Source organism: Cryptotermes secundus, unplaced genomic scaffold (genome assembly GCF_002891405.2).
Source record: "Cryptotermes secundus unplaced genomic scaffold, Csec_1.0 scaffold1184, whole genome shotgun sequence".
NCBI classification, from domain to species: Eukaryota; Metazoa; Arthropoda; class Insecta; order Blattodea; family Kalotermitidae; genus Cryptotermes; species Cryptotermes secundus.
Window position 1 is genome coordinate 314,207 of NW_019734331.1, and position 18,417 is coordinate 332,623.

Below are 18,417 nucleotides of genomic sequence, written 5' to 3' on the forward strand. Positions count from 1 at the left end.
GAAGTAGTAATTACATTTCAGAATTGTCGTTTGTTATTTGAAAATTAATAGTATGAAATATTATTGTATTAAATGTACATTACCATACGTCGTTGTGAAACGCTCAACCTATATACAGGGTTATTCAAAAAGAATGAACCCATTTTATTACGCAATGTTTTATTAAAGGAAAGTAATACAAAACTCCAGCCGAGTCACGAGTATTCTACTCACGATCAACTTTTATTTCCTGTCTTACAAGTGTTCAATGTGGCCACCACCTGCATCACGGGCAACATCAATGCGATAAGAGAATTCCTCCCAGGCGCGTATCAGCATATCACGATGCACTGAGTTAATCGCTGTTGTTATTCGAAGTTTAAGGTCATTGAGGTTAGTGGGTAGCGGTGGAACATAAAAGTGATCTTTTACATATCCCCCACAAGAAGAAATCACATACGGTGAGGTCTGGGGATCTCGCAGGCCAAGAACAAAGAGCAAGGTCTTGGGCCCCCTTCCGGCCAATCCATCGCTGGAGCACTTTTTCATTTAAAAAAGCTCGGACCATCAGGTGCCAATAGGGCGGTGCTCCATCTTGTTGAAAAATGAAGTCATGCGAATCTGCTTGCAGTGAAGTGAAGAGCCAGTTTTGGAGCATATCGAGATAGGTTTGTCCTGTAACGGTGTTTCCTTCAAAGAAAAAGGGACCATAAACCTTGTCCTGAGACACAGCACAGAAGACGTTCACCTTAGGGGAATCTCTTTCGTGCTCAACTGTTTCATGTGGGTGCTCTGTTCCCCAAATACGCACATTGTGACGATTGACTGTGCCGCTCAAGTGAAAAGTCGCTTCATCACTAAAAATTAAACGTGAAATGAAGGTTTCGTCTTCCATCATCTCCAGCATCGAATCGCAAAATTCCATCCGCTTCCTTTTGTCGTCATTGGTAAGTGCCTGAACGAGCTGCAGTCTGTATGGTTTCAAATGTAGACGTACTGTTAGCACACGCCAGACAGTGGATTGAGGGATCGCAAGCTCACGGCTGGCTCGATTTGTTGACTTCCGCGGGCTCCTCTCAAACGCAGCACGGATTCTCGCCACTTGTTCCTCCTTGACTCGTGGTCGTCCTGGACCTTTTCCTTTGCACAGACACCCACTCTCTTGAAACTGTCGAAACCACCGTCGAATGTTCTTAGGACAGGGCGGATTAATGCCGAATCGCCTTCGAAAAGCACGCTGCACCGTGACAACCGAATTTGTTTTCGCGAACTCGAGAACGCAGAACGCCTTTTGCTGAGGACTCGCCATTCCGATGGTAAACGAACAACTGAACGTTGCCGGAAGAACGACGCGACTTCAGCGCCCCTGTGGCAGCCATTCACAACTTAGATAACTCCTCTTTCAAATGGTCACTGACTCATTCCATGACGATGCTTGAGAACTGAAGCAATGCGTCATGAAATCGGTTCATTCTTTTTAATAACCCTGTATTATATGGTTAATTAACCCTTTAAAGACTGAATTTCTTCTTCATATTATACAAATTTCTGTTCATACCTCACAGGAAACAGTTTACATCTCCGTTACGAAGAGAAACCGGTTCATTCTATTTAGAGAAATAATCGCTGTTTATTGGGGGAACCGTACAAAACACACAGACGCACTCCGTAGGCAAAATGCAGAGTTTTATTGTGTGAAAGCAAGTGGCATATATAGAAACCACTGGGCTTTAACGGGTTAAAGAAACGTAATATATCCAGTACGTATAAAAAACTGAAGAATCTCACTGCCCACTTTCGCTATCTACCACAGAGGCTGTACCTTCTTCAGAAACGTTGGTACCAGCCTGCAAGACTACACGGTATCGTGACCGAGAATAAACCAAACATTTTTATTAAAAAGTAAAATAAATTTATCCTTATAACAGGCCGTGGAAACCCATACGTGTTGTAAGACGTCAGAGGCTCCCACATTTTCTAGACAGTTGGCTCACAGATGGCGGTGAGGTTGTCATTCTTACGCGCCAGCCTCCCTTTACTCCCCTGGAAGATTCCGGGTACTCATTTCTATTAGTGGCTGAGTCGACCCCAGGACCATAGTGAGGCTTGAAGTATTAGGTCCATTGCAAAATGCGATGAACTCGTCGGGAATCGAAACCGCATCCTTCCGACTAGTAGCATAGTGCCTCAAATTAGCCTGTCAAAACAAACATCAGGCACAAACATCCCGAAAAGTTTCTACGTGTCTTGTTCACAGGTTGTTTAACGGCGGTGTAACAACAACTGAAATTATTTACAGTGGAATATGTGAGAAAACAGCAAGTGTCTCAAATGATTTTCCTGTATTTTCTTTGTCTTCGAAAGCCACTGCAGTCAATACACAATGTAGGGTTTGATCCCAGGTCAGGTGACGTTGCGTTAATGGTGGACAAAGTGACATTGGGACTCGTTTTCTTCCAATTCTTCCGTCCGTCCTCAGAATGCATTTCCATTTATATTCACTGCCCTCCGTAATTTGTACGACAGCCTCTACCAGGCAACATCCCGACCCTTGGATATACTAGGAGAAGTGTACTCAGAATTACTGGTTTTTTGGAATCTTTCCATCGTTCTGTATTCTAGAAACTAGAAATCACAACGTTTCGGAACCTGGATATATTTCCGTCCACAGGTGAGGAGGGAACTCACGTATTCAGTTGGGTCCCTTAGAAAGAGCTAACCTCAATCACTCCATATTGATTGAGATTAGTTCTTTCTAAGGGACCCTTCCTCACCTGAGGAAGGAAACAAGTCCAGTTACCGAAATATCGTGTTTTCTACTGATATGTTAGGTTTCTGGACTTTATCCATCGTCCTGGTTTTTAAGATAACAAATAAAAACACGACGTTTCGGAAACTGGATCTGTTTCCGTCCTCAGGTGAAGGAAAACACCTATTCAGTTGGGTCCGTTAGAAAGAGCTAGCCTCAATCACTGTCCAAAAACCTAACATATCAGTGTGCTATACACCATCGTCAGAATCCTATAGTAACTAATCGTGTTTTCTAGTTTCTAGAATGCGGGACGATGGAAACATTCCAAAAACCAAGTAATTCTGAGTGGTATACACCATCGTCAGATCCCTGTAGAATCTACCAGAAGTGTGGTTTATGTGTGTTCTGCTATATATTCTAGCTGCTGGCAGTGTTGTAATATAACCCACGGAAATAGTTAATAATCACCAGTTACATTAAATGGTTTCAGAAAAATTATGACATGTAAAACATTAAGTAACGGAAACAAAAGAAAATTATGAACACCTCTATTTTGTCCCGAACAAAATCGGCTATAACGAATCGCATTCTGACAAAAGTCCGAATGCGTGCTACAGACGCAACAGATATAACCCACCACCATATGATATGGCGTAGTCTGTTGCTATAGCGACGGTAGCATGATTGGTATTTCGTTATGCTCTCTATCAAATTCACGCCGGGCTTTATTGATGATTTGAGCCATTCTAAACCCCCTGTTACCTGAGGAATATCATATAGCTGCAGTGGATATTATACAGTGTAATACAGGCACAAGAAACATGTGTACATGTACGGGTACTCATAGGAATGGAACAGTCTGAAATGTTACACACATGTAAAGATGCACGTGAATCGACACTTCTATTTTACTTTCAAGGCTTAAAATTTCTTCCAAGAGCATATATTTAAACACGTGTTTGCGACCTGCTGCCTGTCTTCGATATCATATAATTTTTCATCTCATAGTTAATTAGCATACTGTCAGTAATCCCGTACTTCCATCACAAAGTGAATTTTATGATCTGGGGGGGGGGCTCCAGGATCATTTTTTTTTCTTCAACCACCTTGAATTGATATCTGAGTCGATATTATATATGTTTTCTTGGAGGCGAGAGCCAGACGTTTAGATGTTAATTTGACAATCTTCGATCTTTTTTTTTTCTTTGGCTCTACAGCCCCAATTTGGGTCTTGACCTATCTTCATGAAACTCCCCGTTTCACTTCGGTTTACTAGATCTTAGATATTCGGTAGGACTCCTTGGGCGGGTGGTCAGCTCGCTGCAAACCCTCTACTTGTACACAAACACAGAAAAATGCAGATACACGCACAAATACCAAACATCCATGCCCTGAGTCTGATTCGAACCCACCATCACGGCTTCCGAGTGAGCGAACGAGCCTTAGACCACTCGGCTACCGCGACCGGCTATCTGCGATATTACAAGGTCGGATATGGTTAATTGAACGGCTCCCAGAATCGTGAGATAAAAAATCTGGCCGTGAGTCCTGGGGACACAGAACCAAGAATGACCGTGCTGACGAGGACCGGCAGCAATTTACCAGACCCGACCCAATCATACTACAGATTGCTAACTCATCTGCCCCAAAGTGGCAGTTGCTGCTGACAGTTTTAAGTATCTAAGGAAAAGAAACAAATCCCTGTCTTATTGGAACATGAAAGCGTGCCACTTTAGTTGTCAAATCAATTTTGCTTACTAAAGAAATTCTTTAAATATATATATTTTTTAATTATCTTACCCTCGTAGTCTCTCTTCTAAAAGTGGGTATTTCTCAAAAGGATTATTTATCAAGATTTCGTATTCGTAATTTCTTTATTGCTTCTACAGTCTCAGTCTATCGTATATTTTTAATACTTTTACCGACATTTTATAAAGTGGATACATCACGAAATCCGCCATTATATAGTTCCGTCCATTCCACTAAACACCGAATAAATATTGTCCAAAAATCTTCTTCCATTTTTCTTAACACTTCAGTCATAGCAGGTCATAACAGCTGGTATAATTACTCGTATGACGTACGTAAATCTATGTGTGGAGACACCGAAAGGCTATGAACATCTTCCGATATCAGGCAAGAGATGGTCAAAGTTACATATTCGCTTTTACCTCACAGGCTTCGAAATTAGAACGGAAATTATTGTTAATAATTATAAATGCTAGTCAGAACGGAGGTGTAGTGAACACACAGCAGGGGTTCGCTCTGTTGCACTGCAAAGCATAAGCTTGGGAACCGCTCGGATGGAAACCTCTGGATTTCATGTAGCATGCGTTCTTAATATTCTTGGCAATATGCTATCACGTCTCCTTACAAGATGTGGGTTAAACTGCACGTTGGTAACAAACTGCTCTTCTTGGAAATTAACTTCAGCACCGGATTCAACGTTACTGATCGCCCCAGTGACTGGGGGGGGTTCATGTGCGCCGAATAAGGAAGCGGTATTCGGGTTAGTTTGTTCTCCGTACGATGAAATGGGAGCAGCCTTTAAGGAAATGAGAACTCTGTCTGAAGAAGAATATTGTGATATAAATGAAAGAGCACAGTTGATGAAGGAAGAAAGGAAATGGAATAAAATGGCAAAGAAAGAAAGAAAATAATTATATTTATACTAAAATCTTGCCAGTTCTATTATCCTCAGTTATATTTTAATATAAAAAGTGTATATTCCTTAAGATATAACTAGTTTCTTGTGAATATACGAATTTCCGTACATGTTTCGGTCTGTCTTGTCCATCATCAGAGGTTTTATCAACATTAATTGGAATCAAGGAGCATTAGGTGGGCAGGTCATGTGGCACGAATGGGGGAGACGAGGAATGCGTATAGGATATTGGTGGGAAAGCCAGAAGGAAAGAGACCACAGGGAAGACCAAGGCGTAGGTGGGTGGACAAGATTGGAATGGATCTTAGATAGATAGAATGGGATGGTATGGATTGGATAGATCTGGCTCAGGATAGGTACCAGTGGAGGGCTCTTGTGAACGCAGTAATGAACCTTCGGGTTCCATAAAATGCTGGGAAATTCTTGAGTAGCTGCAGAATTGGCGGCTCCTCAAGAAGGGCTCAGTTCCATGAGTAAGTAAGTAAGTAATTAGAAATACATTGCATATTCACAATACGTGTGTTAATATAAGGATCTTTTACGTTAAAATTATAGTCAAAGAATCAGAGTAAAAATGTACAGCTTTTCCCGTTAATGTTTATTAAACCTCTTATGTTACGAGATCTTACGAGAGGCGTCCGGGTTCGTTGAGTCTAGTGACCGAACTACCCTCGTTTCCTCAATTGACAATTCCACGGGACTACATGTAGAGGAATGTACGTAGTCCACTGCTGCTTCTTGACGTTCTTGACCGTGCCTGCAGTTGAATCAGTTTCGTTCAAGCTATGAGATGCCTGTCAAGAACCCTGCTCCGTTCTTGCGGTTAACCCGGTTGCATTGCACACCCCTTGTTGCTTCTAGCCCAGGGAGTGGCACTCGATTCCAGTTCATTTGTCCCTCTCCTGCCAAAGGTTCTCCTATTAACCTTCAGTTACCTTCTTCGGAGAGGCCGCGCCATAGCTCTAGCGGTTAGTCGCTGGCTTCCCACCGCGCCGGCCTGGGTTCGATCCCGGGTCTGCTCAAATTGGATTTGTGGTGGACGAAGTGGCGCTTGGGCAGGTTTTCTCCGAGTACTTCGGTCTCCCCTGCCAATCTTCTTTCCACCAATTGCTCCACAATCACCCTCACCTATCATCTGGGGCTGGTACAATAGGCCATAAATGGCCGCAGTACAAGGGACTTAGTCCCACCCGACTAGCAATAAAAATAATAATAAGTGTAAAATTTACTACGGTTCTCTGTTTGCGATTGTATATACATTTCAGGTTATTTTGCGTGTAAGGCATAAAGCACAGCATAGCCACACAATGACTCGAGTAATTCTTTAACTGCAGATAATTCGTGTTTCGATTGTTGTTCGAGTAAAGTATACAACTTTTAGGCTGTCATTTCCGAACTCTAGAATTCAAAACTTAACATTGCATTATAAAATGATTTTACAACACCGTCCAGTGTGACCTAGTGTATGTTTGTTTGTGTGGTGCCCTTACATGTTTCTTTCAGTTGTGACCATCTTCAGGAGGCAATAAGGGCAAGCTAAGGAACCACTGTTACACAGATTGTAATGCATATACTTAAAGTTTAGTACAAAAATTATTTTAGTTAGAAGATGTTCGAGTTAATAATATATTATTAAAGTTCTTAATATTTAAAATCTTGAACAGCTGAGGTTTGTGTCTTCGTGCATTTTCTGTCAAACTAGGAGATTGGGGTACTATTTGCCGTCCTTTGACGTCCGGGCAGCGTTATTCCCCCCCCCCCCCTTTTGGATGGTTCTTTAAGGATCTGTGTTGTTGTCAAGTTGCGTCTCCTTTCGTTGTACATTGCATATTATAGATTTGCTCTCTCTGTCAGCAGGTAGGTTTTCTTCATTATATTTAAGCATCCCGTTGCACTCTACACGATAAATGATACAAACTCCGTCCCAAGTGCAAACAATATATATTATATGTCTTTGATCTTGCTCTCTTCTACACTACATGTTTCGGCCTCTAACGGCCATCATCAGGTGTATACTCTTACGTTGCTGCCACACTGAACCCAGTCTAAAATTTAACATTTAAAAAACACATTGTTATTTTCTTCGTTATTATCAACATCTACCTCGTTGATATCTGTCTGGTATGTAGATTATTTTGCACACGTCAATTTTGATTTTCCTGTACTAGCACTATAAAATCTTTAGTTATACTTTTAAAATCCTTTAAAATTTTTCTCCAAATTTAAAATTTAAAATTTAAAATTGTTAGGGTTACTCGCCCTATGTCTAAAGTGCTGCAGCGGCTAGTTGTTGTTTCCAGCACTGTACAGGTGTTATTCTGTGTAGTCTTCCTGTGTGCGTGCCGCTGCTTGTCTTTACTACGTTTACAGCAGGTTTTCTTCTGTTGTATACTGCAATACAATACATCTTACTCTCAATAATAAACAAGGTAGATGCAACAATATATGCAACTAATCGCCATGACAGCTTCAATCCGCCACTGTTTCAAAGCTAAAATCTTTAGACAGGGGAGGACTATATCCCAGTAAGAAAAAGAAAAACATATGGTAGAGATTCATCTTTTGGCAGATAATAGTTATTTATTTGGTTTAGAATTTTCCTGATTTATGAAATACATAATTTTTTCAACATGTTCAAAAATGACCACTATTGTGTCTTGTGCTGAGCAAGTTCTGCTTGCTGCCTGCTTCATGCTAGTTTCTTGCTTGTCTTACTACTCGACCTTGAAGATGGAGGCGACATGTTCCTCCGAAAAGTGTGTTGGCTTTCACCGGACCACAGGACGTTTTATCATAAAAGAAAGAAAAATTGACATATTCGCGCCCTGTGGTCTGAAATACATTTCAGTAATATTCTCCCATTACTTTTAGGTCTCCGCGTGATATTTGCATTTGAGGTTTCCCAGCCCGCAGTTTGCATGTATCTGTGTATTCCTTCGTTTCATATTTCTTCATGTTGTCACCCTAAGGACGTTACGAAAATTAAGATGCAAATTGTGAAACGAATAACACCATAAGTCAGTTAACTCCCACCTTGAAGTTGACCCCATGTAGCACACGAAGAAGGGACAATGTACAGTTTTCTTACAGACCTAAGCCTCAGAATCTTTAGGTGTGCTGCTCTGGGGCTGCGTGACCCCATATCTCGGTGTCGCTGGAGCCCGTACGTGTGACGAGAAGCTCTGTGGTGGCCTAGCCGCCTGCGTATAGGCATAAACTGACGCATAGGGATGTTTGCCCCTAATTTATTGCCCACTAACTGGCAACAGCAAACACACCGGACCGGTAACCAGTACAGAGACGATCAAAAGTACCGAGCACGCGTTACGACAGTTTGACTCGACATATTGGCTCTCAGACACGTATAGTTTATTGCAAATTCGCTGCGTGACGCATATTATAATGCAAGATGTTTGGGGAAATGGCTCCGCTTCCATTTTTAGGTGATCGGTTGCCATCATGTTGACAGATTATTATTTTGTTTTCACGATCTAGAAAACCAAAATTAACGGCCTTGATAATCCGTGGCGCTGACCACGCGACACCCTCTATCCGCTAAATTTGGCACTTTCTTCGCTGACCAGCGGCGGTCACTCGGTCGGTATAGTTCGCTTGCGGACTAAAAACCACGGAGTTCTTGTTTGTTTATTAGCTGCAACGGAAGTGTTGACATCAAACGACGCGTCTTGAATTTTAAATGTAGGCTTAACTGAGACAATTGACGGTCTACAGTATAATCATCGCTTAAGTTAGGTGAGGTGAGGTGACGTGAAGTGACGTGACGTGACTTGACGTAACATGGCGTGATTATACGTGACTTGGCGTTACTTGACGTGACTTGGCGTGACCTGACGCGAGGCGAGGCTAGGTTAGTTTAGGTTAGTTCAGGTTAGGTTAGGGTAGGTTAGGTTTGCGCAGTAGACTTGTCCGCATCAAACATTAACTGAGGGGTACCGTTTCCTGCTGTTAAGATAGGTGAGGTGAGGTGACGTGACGTGATTTGACGTGACTTGGCGTGACCTGGGGTGACTTGACGTGACTTGGTGTGACTTTGCGTTACTTGACGTGACTTGACGTGAGGCGAGGCGAGGCTAGGCTAGGCTAGGTTAGGTTAGGTTAGGATAGGTTAAGTTAGGTTAGGTTAGTTTAGGTTTGCGCAGGAGCCTTATCCACTTCAATCAGTAAATGAGGGGTACCATTCCTGCTGTTAAGTGAGGTGAGGTGAGGTGACGTGACGTGACTTGGCGTGAATTGGCGTGATTTAACGTGACTTGACGTGACTTGACGTGTCTTGGCGTGACTCGACGTGACTTGACTTGAGGCGAAGCGAGACGGGGCGAGTCGAGGGGAGGTTAGGTTAGATTAGGTTAAGTTAGATTAGGTTAGGTTAGGTTGCGTTTGCGCAGTAGACTTGTGCCTGCTGTTAAGTTAGGTGAGGTGAGCTGAGGTGAGGTGATATGAGTTTACGTTACGTGACGTGACGTGACGTGACATGACGTGACGTGACTTGACGTGATTTGACGAGACTTGGCGTGACTTGACCTGACTTGACTTAACTTGACGTGAGGCGAGGCGAGACGTGGCGAGGCGAGGCTAAGGTAGGCTATGCTAGTTTAGGTTAGGTTAAGTTAGGTTGGGTTAGGCTATGTTAGGTTAGGGTAGGTTAGGTTAGGTTAGGGTACGTTAGGTTAGGTTGGGTTAGATTGGGTTAGGTTGGCTTAGGTTAGGTTAGGTTAGGGTAGGTTAGGTTTGCGCAGTAGTCTTGTGTGCATCAATCAGTAACTGAGGGGTACCACTCCCTGCTGTTAAGTTAGTTGAGGTGAGGTGAGCTGAGGTGAGTTGAGGTGAGATGAAGTGACGTGACGTGACGTGGCGTGACTTGACGTGACTTGACGTGAGGCTAGGCTAGGTTAGGTTGAGTTAGGTTGAGTTACGTTAGTTCGAATTACGTTTGTTTAGGTTAGTTTAGGTTAGGTTACGTTAGTGTAGGTTAGATTTGCGCAATAGACTTGTGCGCATCAATTAGTAACTGAGGGGTACCATTCCCTGCTGTTAATGAGTCGACCATTATGATAAATTGAGAGTCGTTAGGCAATGACTGTCTTCAATCGCTCGGAAGCCGGGATCGTGTGTTCGAATCCCACTCAGGGCATGGATGTTTGTGTGCGTTTTTCTGTGTTTGTCTACAGGTAGAAACTTTGCGACGAGCTGATCACTCGCCCAAGGAGTCCTACCGAATGTGTTAGATCTAGAATAAACCGAAGTGAACGGAGTTCATGGAGGTAGGCCTAGGCCCACTGGGGCTGTAGTGCCAAGGAAAAAAGGCAATGTAGGTTTCGAAACTACCTCCACTTTCGAATTATTCCTCGAATAGCGATTCTGAAAGTACACCAAAGGCCATAGTCACCATATTTTTAATACAATCGCTGTAACGACACTTGCTGATCAGTACGGTCTGTGATCTCGTTATGTGACATGCGCCAGGCAATAGCAGATCGTCATTCTACTGTCAGGTTGTCAAGATAGATCTTGTTATTCACTCTGTGCTTATGTTTTCTGTCTTTCTTATTGCCTGTTTTTCGGTCTACTTATGTATTTTTATTTGCCTCAGTTTCTATATTTAATTCATCTGTCTGCCTATTTTGTCTAGCTGGCGTATCTGTCTGTTCTTCCATCAACCTATTAACTGTAAATTTATCTATTAACCCTCCCACCCATAGATTGGTCTATCTATTTCTTCCTGTTTGCATCCGTGTCTCTCTATCTGCTGTCATTCTGTTTCTGTATACCCATCTCTGTACATTTCTATATATCTATGTATATGTGTATCTGCCTACGTATCTGCCCGTCTAAAGTAGTTTTATGTAGAATAATGTCAATTCCAGTTCAATTAAATTAAATTATTATTTGAATTAATAAATTAATAAAAATGCATAGTAATTTTTCCCGTTGATAGTGCTACTTTCCGAATATTGCGCGACTCGCTTTTTACTTCTAGTATCTTGTAAGAGAAATGCAGTCTTCGAAATACCTTAACGCTTCCATCTTGATGCTGTGTGCTATGTTTCATGTGGCGCACTTTGAGATCGCCTTATGAGTAACTAAGTCAGCTCTTGTTAGTCGAGTTTTGTGTGTTAACGGTGAGTTAAACAGTTCAGCGTGGTTGGTGCAGCCACTAGACGGATGACCAAAGCTCGTGTTTTCATTGCGTCTGGCATAACGTATCACTGTGGCAGGAGGCTGCGTCATGCATTAAACATGTTACATGAGCAGTTGGCTCTGGTTACCTGACCTTCCACAGGTACTCCTCCGTACACTCCGCAAGGAAAGTTCGTGTTGTCCTCTGTACCACATGATTGTGCAGGGAAGGAAATTTAAATTTAAATTTCTGAACTTCAGGACGTTAATTTTTTTAACAATCAAAATTTGATCCTAATTTAAATATAAATGGCTGCTGAACGTTTAACAGCACTGGAATCTCAAACATGAAATAGTATAAGTATACAACTATGAAAAAGTTATGTTAATATTGATTTAAGTCGATATCTGTGTCCTTTTGAATGGTTCACCGCATTCCTGCAGTATATAATAATTTATATGCATTTGTTTTATTATTTATTTCTTTAATAATGTATATGCGTATTTAAGTAATATATAACTTTGTTCTTCGTATCGACGTAAATTCGTAAATTATCGTTTCAGTAAAACACACGCTCTCGTAAACTAACAGAACCGCTTGTGTCTTATTAGTTAGTAAGTTAGTTAGTTAGTTAGTTATTGGAGAAGGTGGGTTTCCCGATGCACTTAGACCTGTATTGGTCCATTGTGCTTCCCGCTATGATTTCTACCAGTCTTTATATCCTACCGGTACTGGTGCTTACTATCAGTCCCGCCCAGCCAGCGAGACCGGCTCTACTAGCTGAGAGGTATCTATAATGCTTTCCCCATATACCAGAGGTGTTAGAAACTGCTGTTGGGCGGGAAACGTCCGTAATTTGGCTCAGTGACCTCCTTTGGAGATATGAGTTCTTTTACGTGCCGTAAAGCTACGACACGGGACCCACGGCTTAAAGTCCCTCCCGGAGGACTTATTCCCTGAATTTTTCCGCCCTTAAAAATTCGACGACCTCCGCCGGGTATTTGAACCCGCGTACTACGAGTCATGAGGTGGGAACGTTGTGTCTTATTATGTTGCATTATGTTGTGTCCGAGATGAGAATTAATTCTCTGATCTGTCTGTTGTTATTACCTAAATTATTTTTCCAAACACCTGACTGATTAAGTTTCTTATGTTGTGTGGCATGTTTGTAATATAATTGTGACCGGTCTTGCTTAATTGCTGTTGGCTTCCATTATAGCTGAACAGGGACGTAACATATATAGCATCAATAATTTTTTTCTTTATTGCTGGTAGGGTGGGACTAAGTCACCTGTACTGCGGTCACTTCTGCGGTCACCAGCCCCAGATGATAGGTGAGGTTGATTGTGGAGCAATTGGTGGAATGAAGATTGGCAGGGGAAACCGAAGTACTCGGAGAAAACCCGCCCCAGCGCCACTTTATCCACCACAAATCCCACTTGACCAGACCCGGGATCGAACCTGGGTCTCCGCGGTGGGAAGCCAGCGACTAACCACATGAGCTATGGCGCGGCCAACACATACACATACCAAACATCCATGTCTTATATGGGATTCGAACCCATGATACCCGCTTTCCGAGCGAGCGAAGACAGTACGTGCCTTAGACCGTGACCTGCTCAATACTAAATGCTCATAAGAATTAAGAATATACTATGAAACCTGAGCCAAGGATTTTGCTCATCATTTGTTTTAAATAAGGCATGATGGAACTCTTTTTAATTGCTTCAGTAATGGTGAATATTATATAAATAATATTTTAGTCAGTGCATATTTCAGGTTTTAGCCAGAATGGTTCTAATTTAGAAAGTATGCATATGGTATATCGTATTTCCGTGTGACATAAACTGGTAATAATTGATATTTACAAAGTAGCAGTGTTATCGTCCATCCAAAACTATTTCGCCTAGTAGTTATGCTCTGAATTATGACCTGAGGTAGTTAATTAAGATCACCATCTTCGAATTCAGGAGACAAAAGGAAGACTTGACCATGTATTTTCTTCCAATATATTTTGACGGAGTATGACCATTTGCTAGGCAACGGCTAGGTAAAGACTGCCTAAAATCCTGAATAATAGCAGAAACGGTAGTCATTCTTGTTAGGCAGCTGCTAAGTAAACACTTTTTTTCAGCGGCAGTGAATGTTAACAAAGGCATTCCCGTGACGACATGGTGACTTCTATCCCGCCCGCGTGGCAGTTATAAAAGGCAGTGCATTCGTGAACTCGAGAGTAGTAGAGATGAGTCCGAGATTAATGAGAGATCCGGAAGGGATTCATCAGACAGACGTCGTTCAAGGCAGTGAGAGTTTGACTTGGTTCATCCTGGTCCGCCACACCAGTAATGGTATAAAAGATTATTAACGCCGTCCAGTGTGATTGATAAATGTGAATGGTCGCTCCGACCGGAACATGTAAAGGATGAAAGATTAAAAAAACACAACATTTATCAATCACGCTGGACGGCGTTAATAAACTTTTTTACCAGTGAGAGATTCTTCCTAGAGCATTCGCAAGACAGGCATCGTTCAGGAATTCAATGTGTGAGCTGTTATAATTGTTGTAATTGTGAGGAAGTTCCAATAAACCCAATCATCAAATCCAAACCCCATTATTACAATATTCCTGTAAAAATTGCCCTAAACATATGGGCAGTTACCACATACACACTTACATATGCATCCATATATACAGTACATACATACATACGTAGGTACAGTGACATGAGTACGAAGTTTTAGAGCAATCGGAGCCTAAACGGCCATCAAACACACACAACTGTGCGTACAGTGTCTCCATAGTAACCAGAGCTGTGCACTCTGTTGGCAGTCGCTCCAGTGTGTAAACCGGGTCAGCAGAAAGTCCATGGCGTTGCCCGGCAGGAAGCAGCAAAGATCCTCTGCGAGCTGGAAGCGAACCCACATGATGCGGTCCACTTCACCTGGAAATTCAACAATACAGCCGAGATCATTGATATTCCTGCTTCACATTTCACTACAGACCGAGCCCGTAGCATGGCCTCTTATACTCCCATGACAGAGCTTGATTACGGCACGCTTCTCTGCTGGGGACGCAATGAACTCGGCGCTCAGAAAGCACCCTGTGTCTTCCACATCATTCCAGCAGGTATGTTCGCTGTGATTCTTAGTTATCAGTGTTTTGTACGGATTCCCATGACTTTATCTGCATATCTACTCCTTGGTCTCCCAATTGGCGCGCTGACTGTTGCCTAGCAACGAGCTATAAACATTCATCCTATTGATACGTGCGTGTATCATGGGGTGTTTATCCAACCGTTGCCAGGCAATGCGTTGACATGTCTCAATATTGATATAATAAATGTGAACATTTATAATGTTCCAGGCCTGGACTTATGAAATAATTTATTCTGGTCCTTATTAGGTCCTTGCGTATTTCTATGTCCCAGCATACCAGATTCCACATCGGTAGTTAACGCTGTTGGCGATCGCCGCGATAATGCCGGGATATACAGCGGTAGGGGTGTTAACACTTAAATTTCCGTTAAAATAAAAACTACCTTTTCAAATGTGTAAGATTTGAGGCTTTCACGGCGGTGACTATGAAGAAAGCAGTCTTCTGGGATTTGGCACCGTGTATATGTGGTGTTAACCGACGTTTCGGAGGAACGTATCGCCCCCATCTTCAGGGTTGAAGAAGTATAAGTAAATCTGCAAGCGACAACACCGTGAGACACGGTCAAGCAGACTAAAGAACATACCGTTGAGCAGAGAGGGAAGGGGATGAACTGCAAGTAAACAAGTGAAAGCAGTGGTGTGGGAGGGGTGGGGGAAGGGAGCCGGGACAAGCGTGATTTTGTGTTGCTTATACTTAAGTCTCGTTTTTCGTGCAAATTATGTTAGTTCGATTTTAAAGAATATGTTTCAATTACAAAGCTTTCATATCTCCAGATGAGAAATTACACATAATTATTATGCATTTTGCATTGGGATATACCGTATTTACGCATGTATAGGCCGCGTGCGTGTATAGGCCGCAGCACAATTTTCAGACAGAAATTATAGAAAAAATAATTTTCTTGGAATATTATTTCAGGAGTAGAACATCCTGTATTACTAATTATGAATATAATTTTTTTTAAATGAAGTGTGATTTCGAATATAAGCCGCACCCCAGTTTTCCTCTTGAATTTTTGGCAAAAAATGTGCGGCCTATACATGCGTAAATACGGTATGTGAAATGATGCGACATTGCGCACACTTAATGTACTGACCTGACATCTGCCCGTAATGGAGGAAGTAACAGAAAGTACAGGAAACTCAGTCAGAAGAGGCTTTTAGGCATAGGTTAGAACCGGGCTCCTTCAAGGTACACAGCAGGTTTGTTTAACAATAGGATGTTACGTTTTCCCACATGGATTAATATATTGTCACGCGTTGGGTGTTTGACGCGACAAATAACTTCGCGCCGTCTTGGATGTAGCGAATTTATTGAACACTCGCTCCTACACTCACACAATTTACAATTTCAGTTACTGCCATATGCAGTGTCACAATTACCTCTGCTGTATATCCAATGCATCAAAATGAATCCGAGTGTTTTGTAGCTGAATATAAGATTTTTATCTCCTAGTTCTGAAAAACTCGACAAAATAAATCAAGAATCTAGGGGAATAGCGTATAATGACCAGTCCATTTGCTCTAAACCTACAGCAGTAGTTCATATTGGTTCTTTTAGCCAATTGCTCGCAGTAAGGGTAATCCTTCCATATATTCATCCATCAATCTGTCCATCCGCGCTGCCAACCACCCAAGTGGCAAAAGTGGATATTGGGGGGGGGGGGGGGGGGGGGCGTCTCTGGATGGCAAGTCAGACAGTATNNGCTGCTGTGTATTAGGGGGGGAGTCAAAACTGGGAGTTGGTTTGAAAGGGGGGGAGGGGGGTTCTTGCAGACGACAGCCCCATTTTCAGCAGCTGAGAGTAAATAAACTATGAGCGATGATACAGGAGTTGACCATGCCGTATAGACGGACGGACGGATGAAGAGAGAGAAGGAAGGCGAGGCATTGCTACAGATTTCTTATGACGCAAGCACTCAATCAGAGGAAGAACTAGGTTAGGTTAGGTCTCATATTGACAAGGTCCATCCATCTTAGTTTCATATTTCAACACTCAAGTGAATTCTTTGTTTTCTCCAGAAATTTGTTCACCATCGATCTAGATATAAGCTGCTCATGTTTCATTATTCCAGCCCACAATGTGCTGGTGGGGGGGGGTTGAAACGCTTCATTCTCATTTTCGGTCGGCTGGTCGCAAAGTTTGGCTGTACGAGATGAGGCGCCGCGGGGGTGTGGCAAAGTGACGCGGGATTTAAAAGTACGAATCTGAAAACTGATTTTTATCAAGGTTGGCCCTGAGTGTCCCATGTGTAGCCCTAGTACCGCTCACAGTACCAGAAGGCACAGCCGTCATCCGCCAGGGTTACCAGTTTTCTGGTTTTATGTCACAGTAACTACTCGTTTTGCGGGCCTCCAGGTAACTAATTTTCAAGTTAACGCGTCTGACGAATTAGGTCTGTCATTTCGACATGCGCAACAGTAGCACGCTCTTATGAAAACACGTAAAGCCGAACCTCAGGCCATTAGCCATTAGTTTCTCCGTGTTGATGTCGAAAAAACGGCTCTTCTTCTTTTCGTATTGCATGCTTACTGCTTTTTATAACGTTTGATTGATTTAATTCGGTCCTATTTAAAATTCGTTGTAATAATTAAATATATACAGACGTGCATTATGTATTTGTAGGTACAAATGTGGTAGGTCTATACGTGTTTGCTGTGGACAACAGAATTGAATTTTCTTCTAAATATTGATTTTTATCTCATATTTTATTATTATTAGGTAAAGATGAAGTTATCATTATTATTATTATTATTTTCTGTGTATGATAAGATAGGGGTTCATTTAGAAAGCCGTATTGTTAAAATTTATAGGTTTTAATGTCTGTCTGGCCCCTTCGAGGTGGGGGTTATATTTTGATCATTCACATTCTGTGTGTTTCAGTTGCTCAAATTCGGTTTTAATTTATTGAGAAACACTTTAACGGTCCTAAGTAAGAAGATGTGTGTAGCTATACCGGAGGTCATGTCGTAGCGCTACGCTCCGTTGCAACCCAAGTATTTTTAAAATCCTGCAGCACTCTGCGTTTTGATTATAATGACGAAAAACGCTTCAGTCTTCTTTAAAAGCCTTGATAGGGGAAATGAGAAACCCCATGAAGACATTCAACCAGGAGCAGTTACCGCACTGTTCGTTTTGTGTTGCTCATTTGCAGCGCTATGTTCAGATCAATCTCACTTGCTCAGTCTCTCTCCTTGTTCTTTCATATTACTTTGATCCCTATTCTGGAATGTGTTCCGTTTTCCAAGAGCTTCTCATTTTCTTCCAGCTCGTCGGACACGACTTAAAAATGAGGATTTTTCAGCCTTTTCTTCGCGGAATTTCTGCCTGCTCTCTGCGGTTGTCGTCTACTCCATTCCAATATTCGTCTCTTCCTTCATGTTCATCCGTGCGAGGGACTCGCCCCTGTTTCCGCATTCTTTTATAACTTGGGGGGGGGGGGCGGTCAATCTTTCGAATTTATGCCCTCTGTCGTCTTCCCCCGTTCACCAGACCTTCCTCTCACTATTTCGTTACCTTCTGGCACTTCTTTTCTCTCCTAACACTAAAGAATTATCTATTTAAAACGCTTATATTTCTTCGTTTCCCAAACCTCTACTTTTCTTCCGTTTTGTAAAGTTAACACGCTATTTAGATGTGTTAGAAAGTTAACTTAGAATAATCGCTTTGCATCCGCCACTATTCTTTGCCGTGTTGAAAGTGGCTCTATTGGCTTTTTCCAGTTG

General features: G+C 42.2%; 1 protein-coding gene across 2 annotated transcripts in view; it reads left to right on the forward strand.

Annotated features, from left to right (window-relative positions):
- LOC111868699 (hemicentin-1) overlaps window positions 1-18,417 on the forward strand; it is a 336,801-nt gene that overhangs the window by 298,922 nt on the left and 19,462 nt on the right. For both annotated transcript variants that reach the window (XM_023859591.2, XM_023859592.2), the window contains exon 7: window positions 14,366-14,662. In XM_023859591.2, coding sequence (XP_023715359.1) covers window positions 14,366-14,662 — 297 coding nt within the window. The remainder of the gene's footprint in view (window positions 1-14,365; window positions 14,663-18,417) is intronic.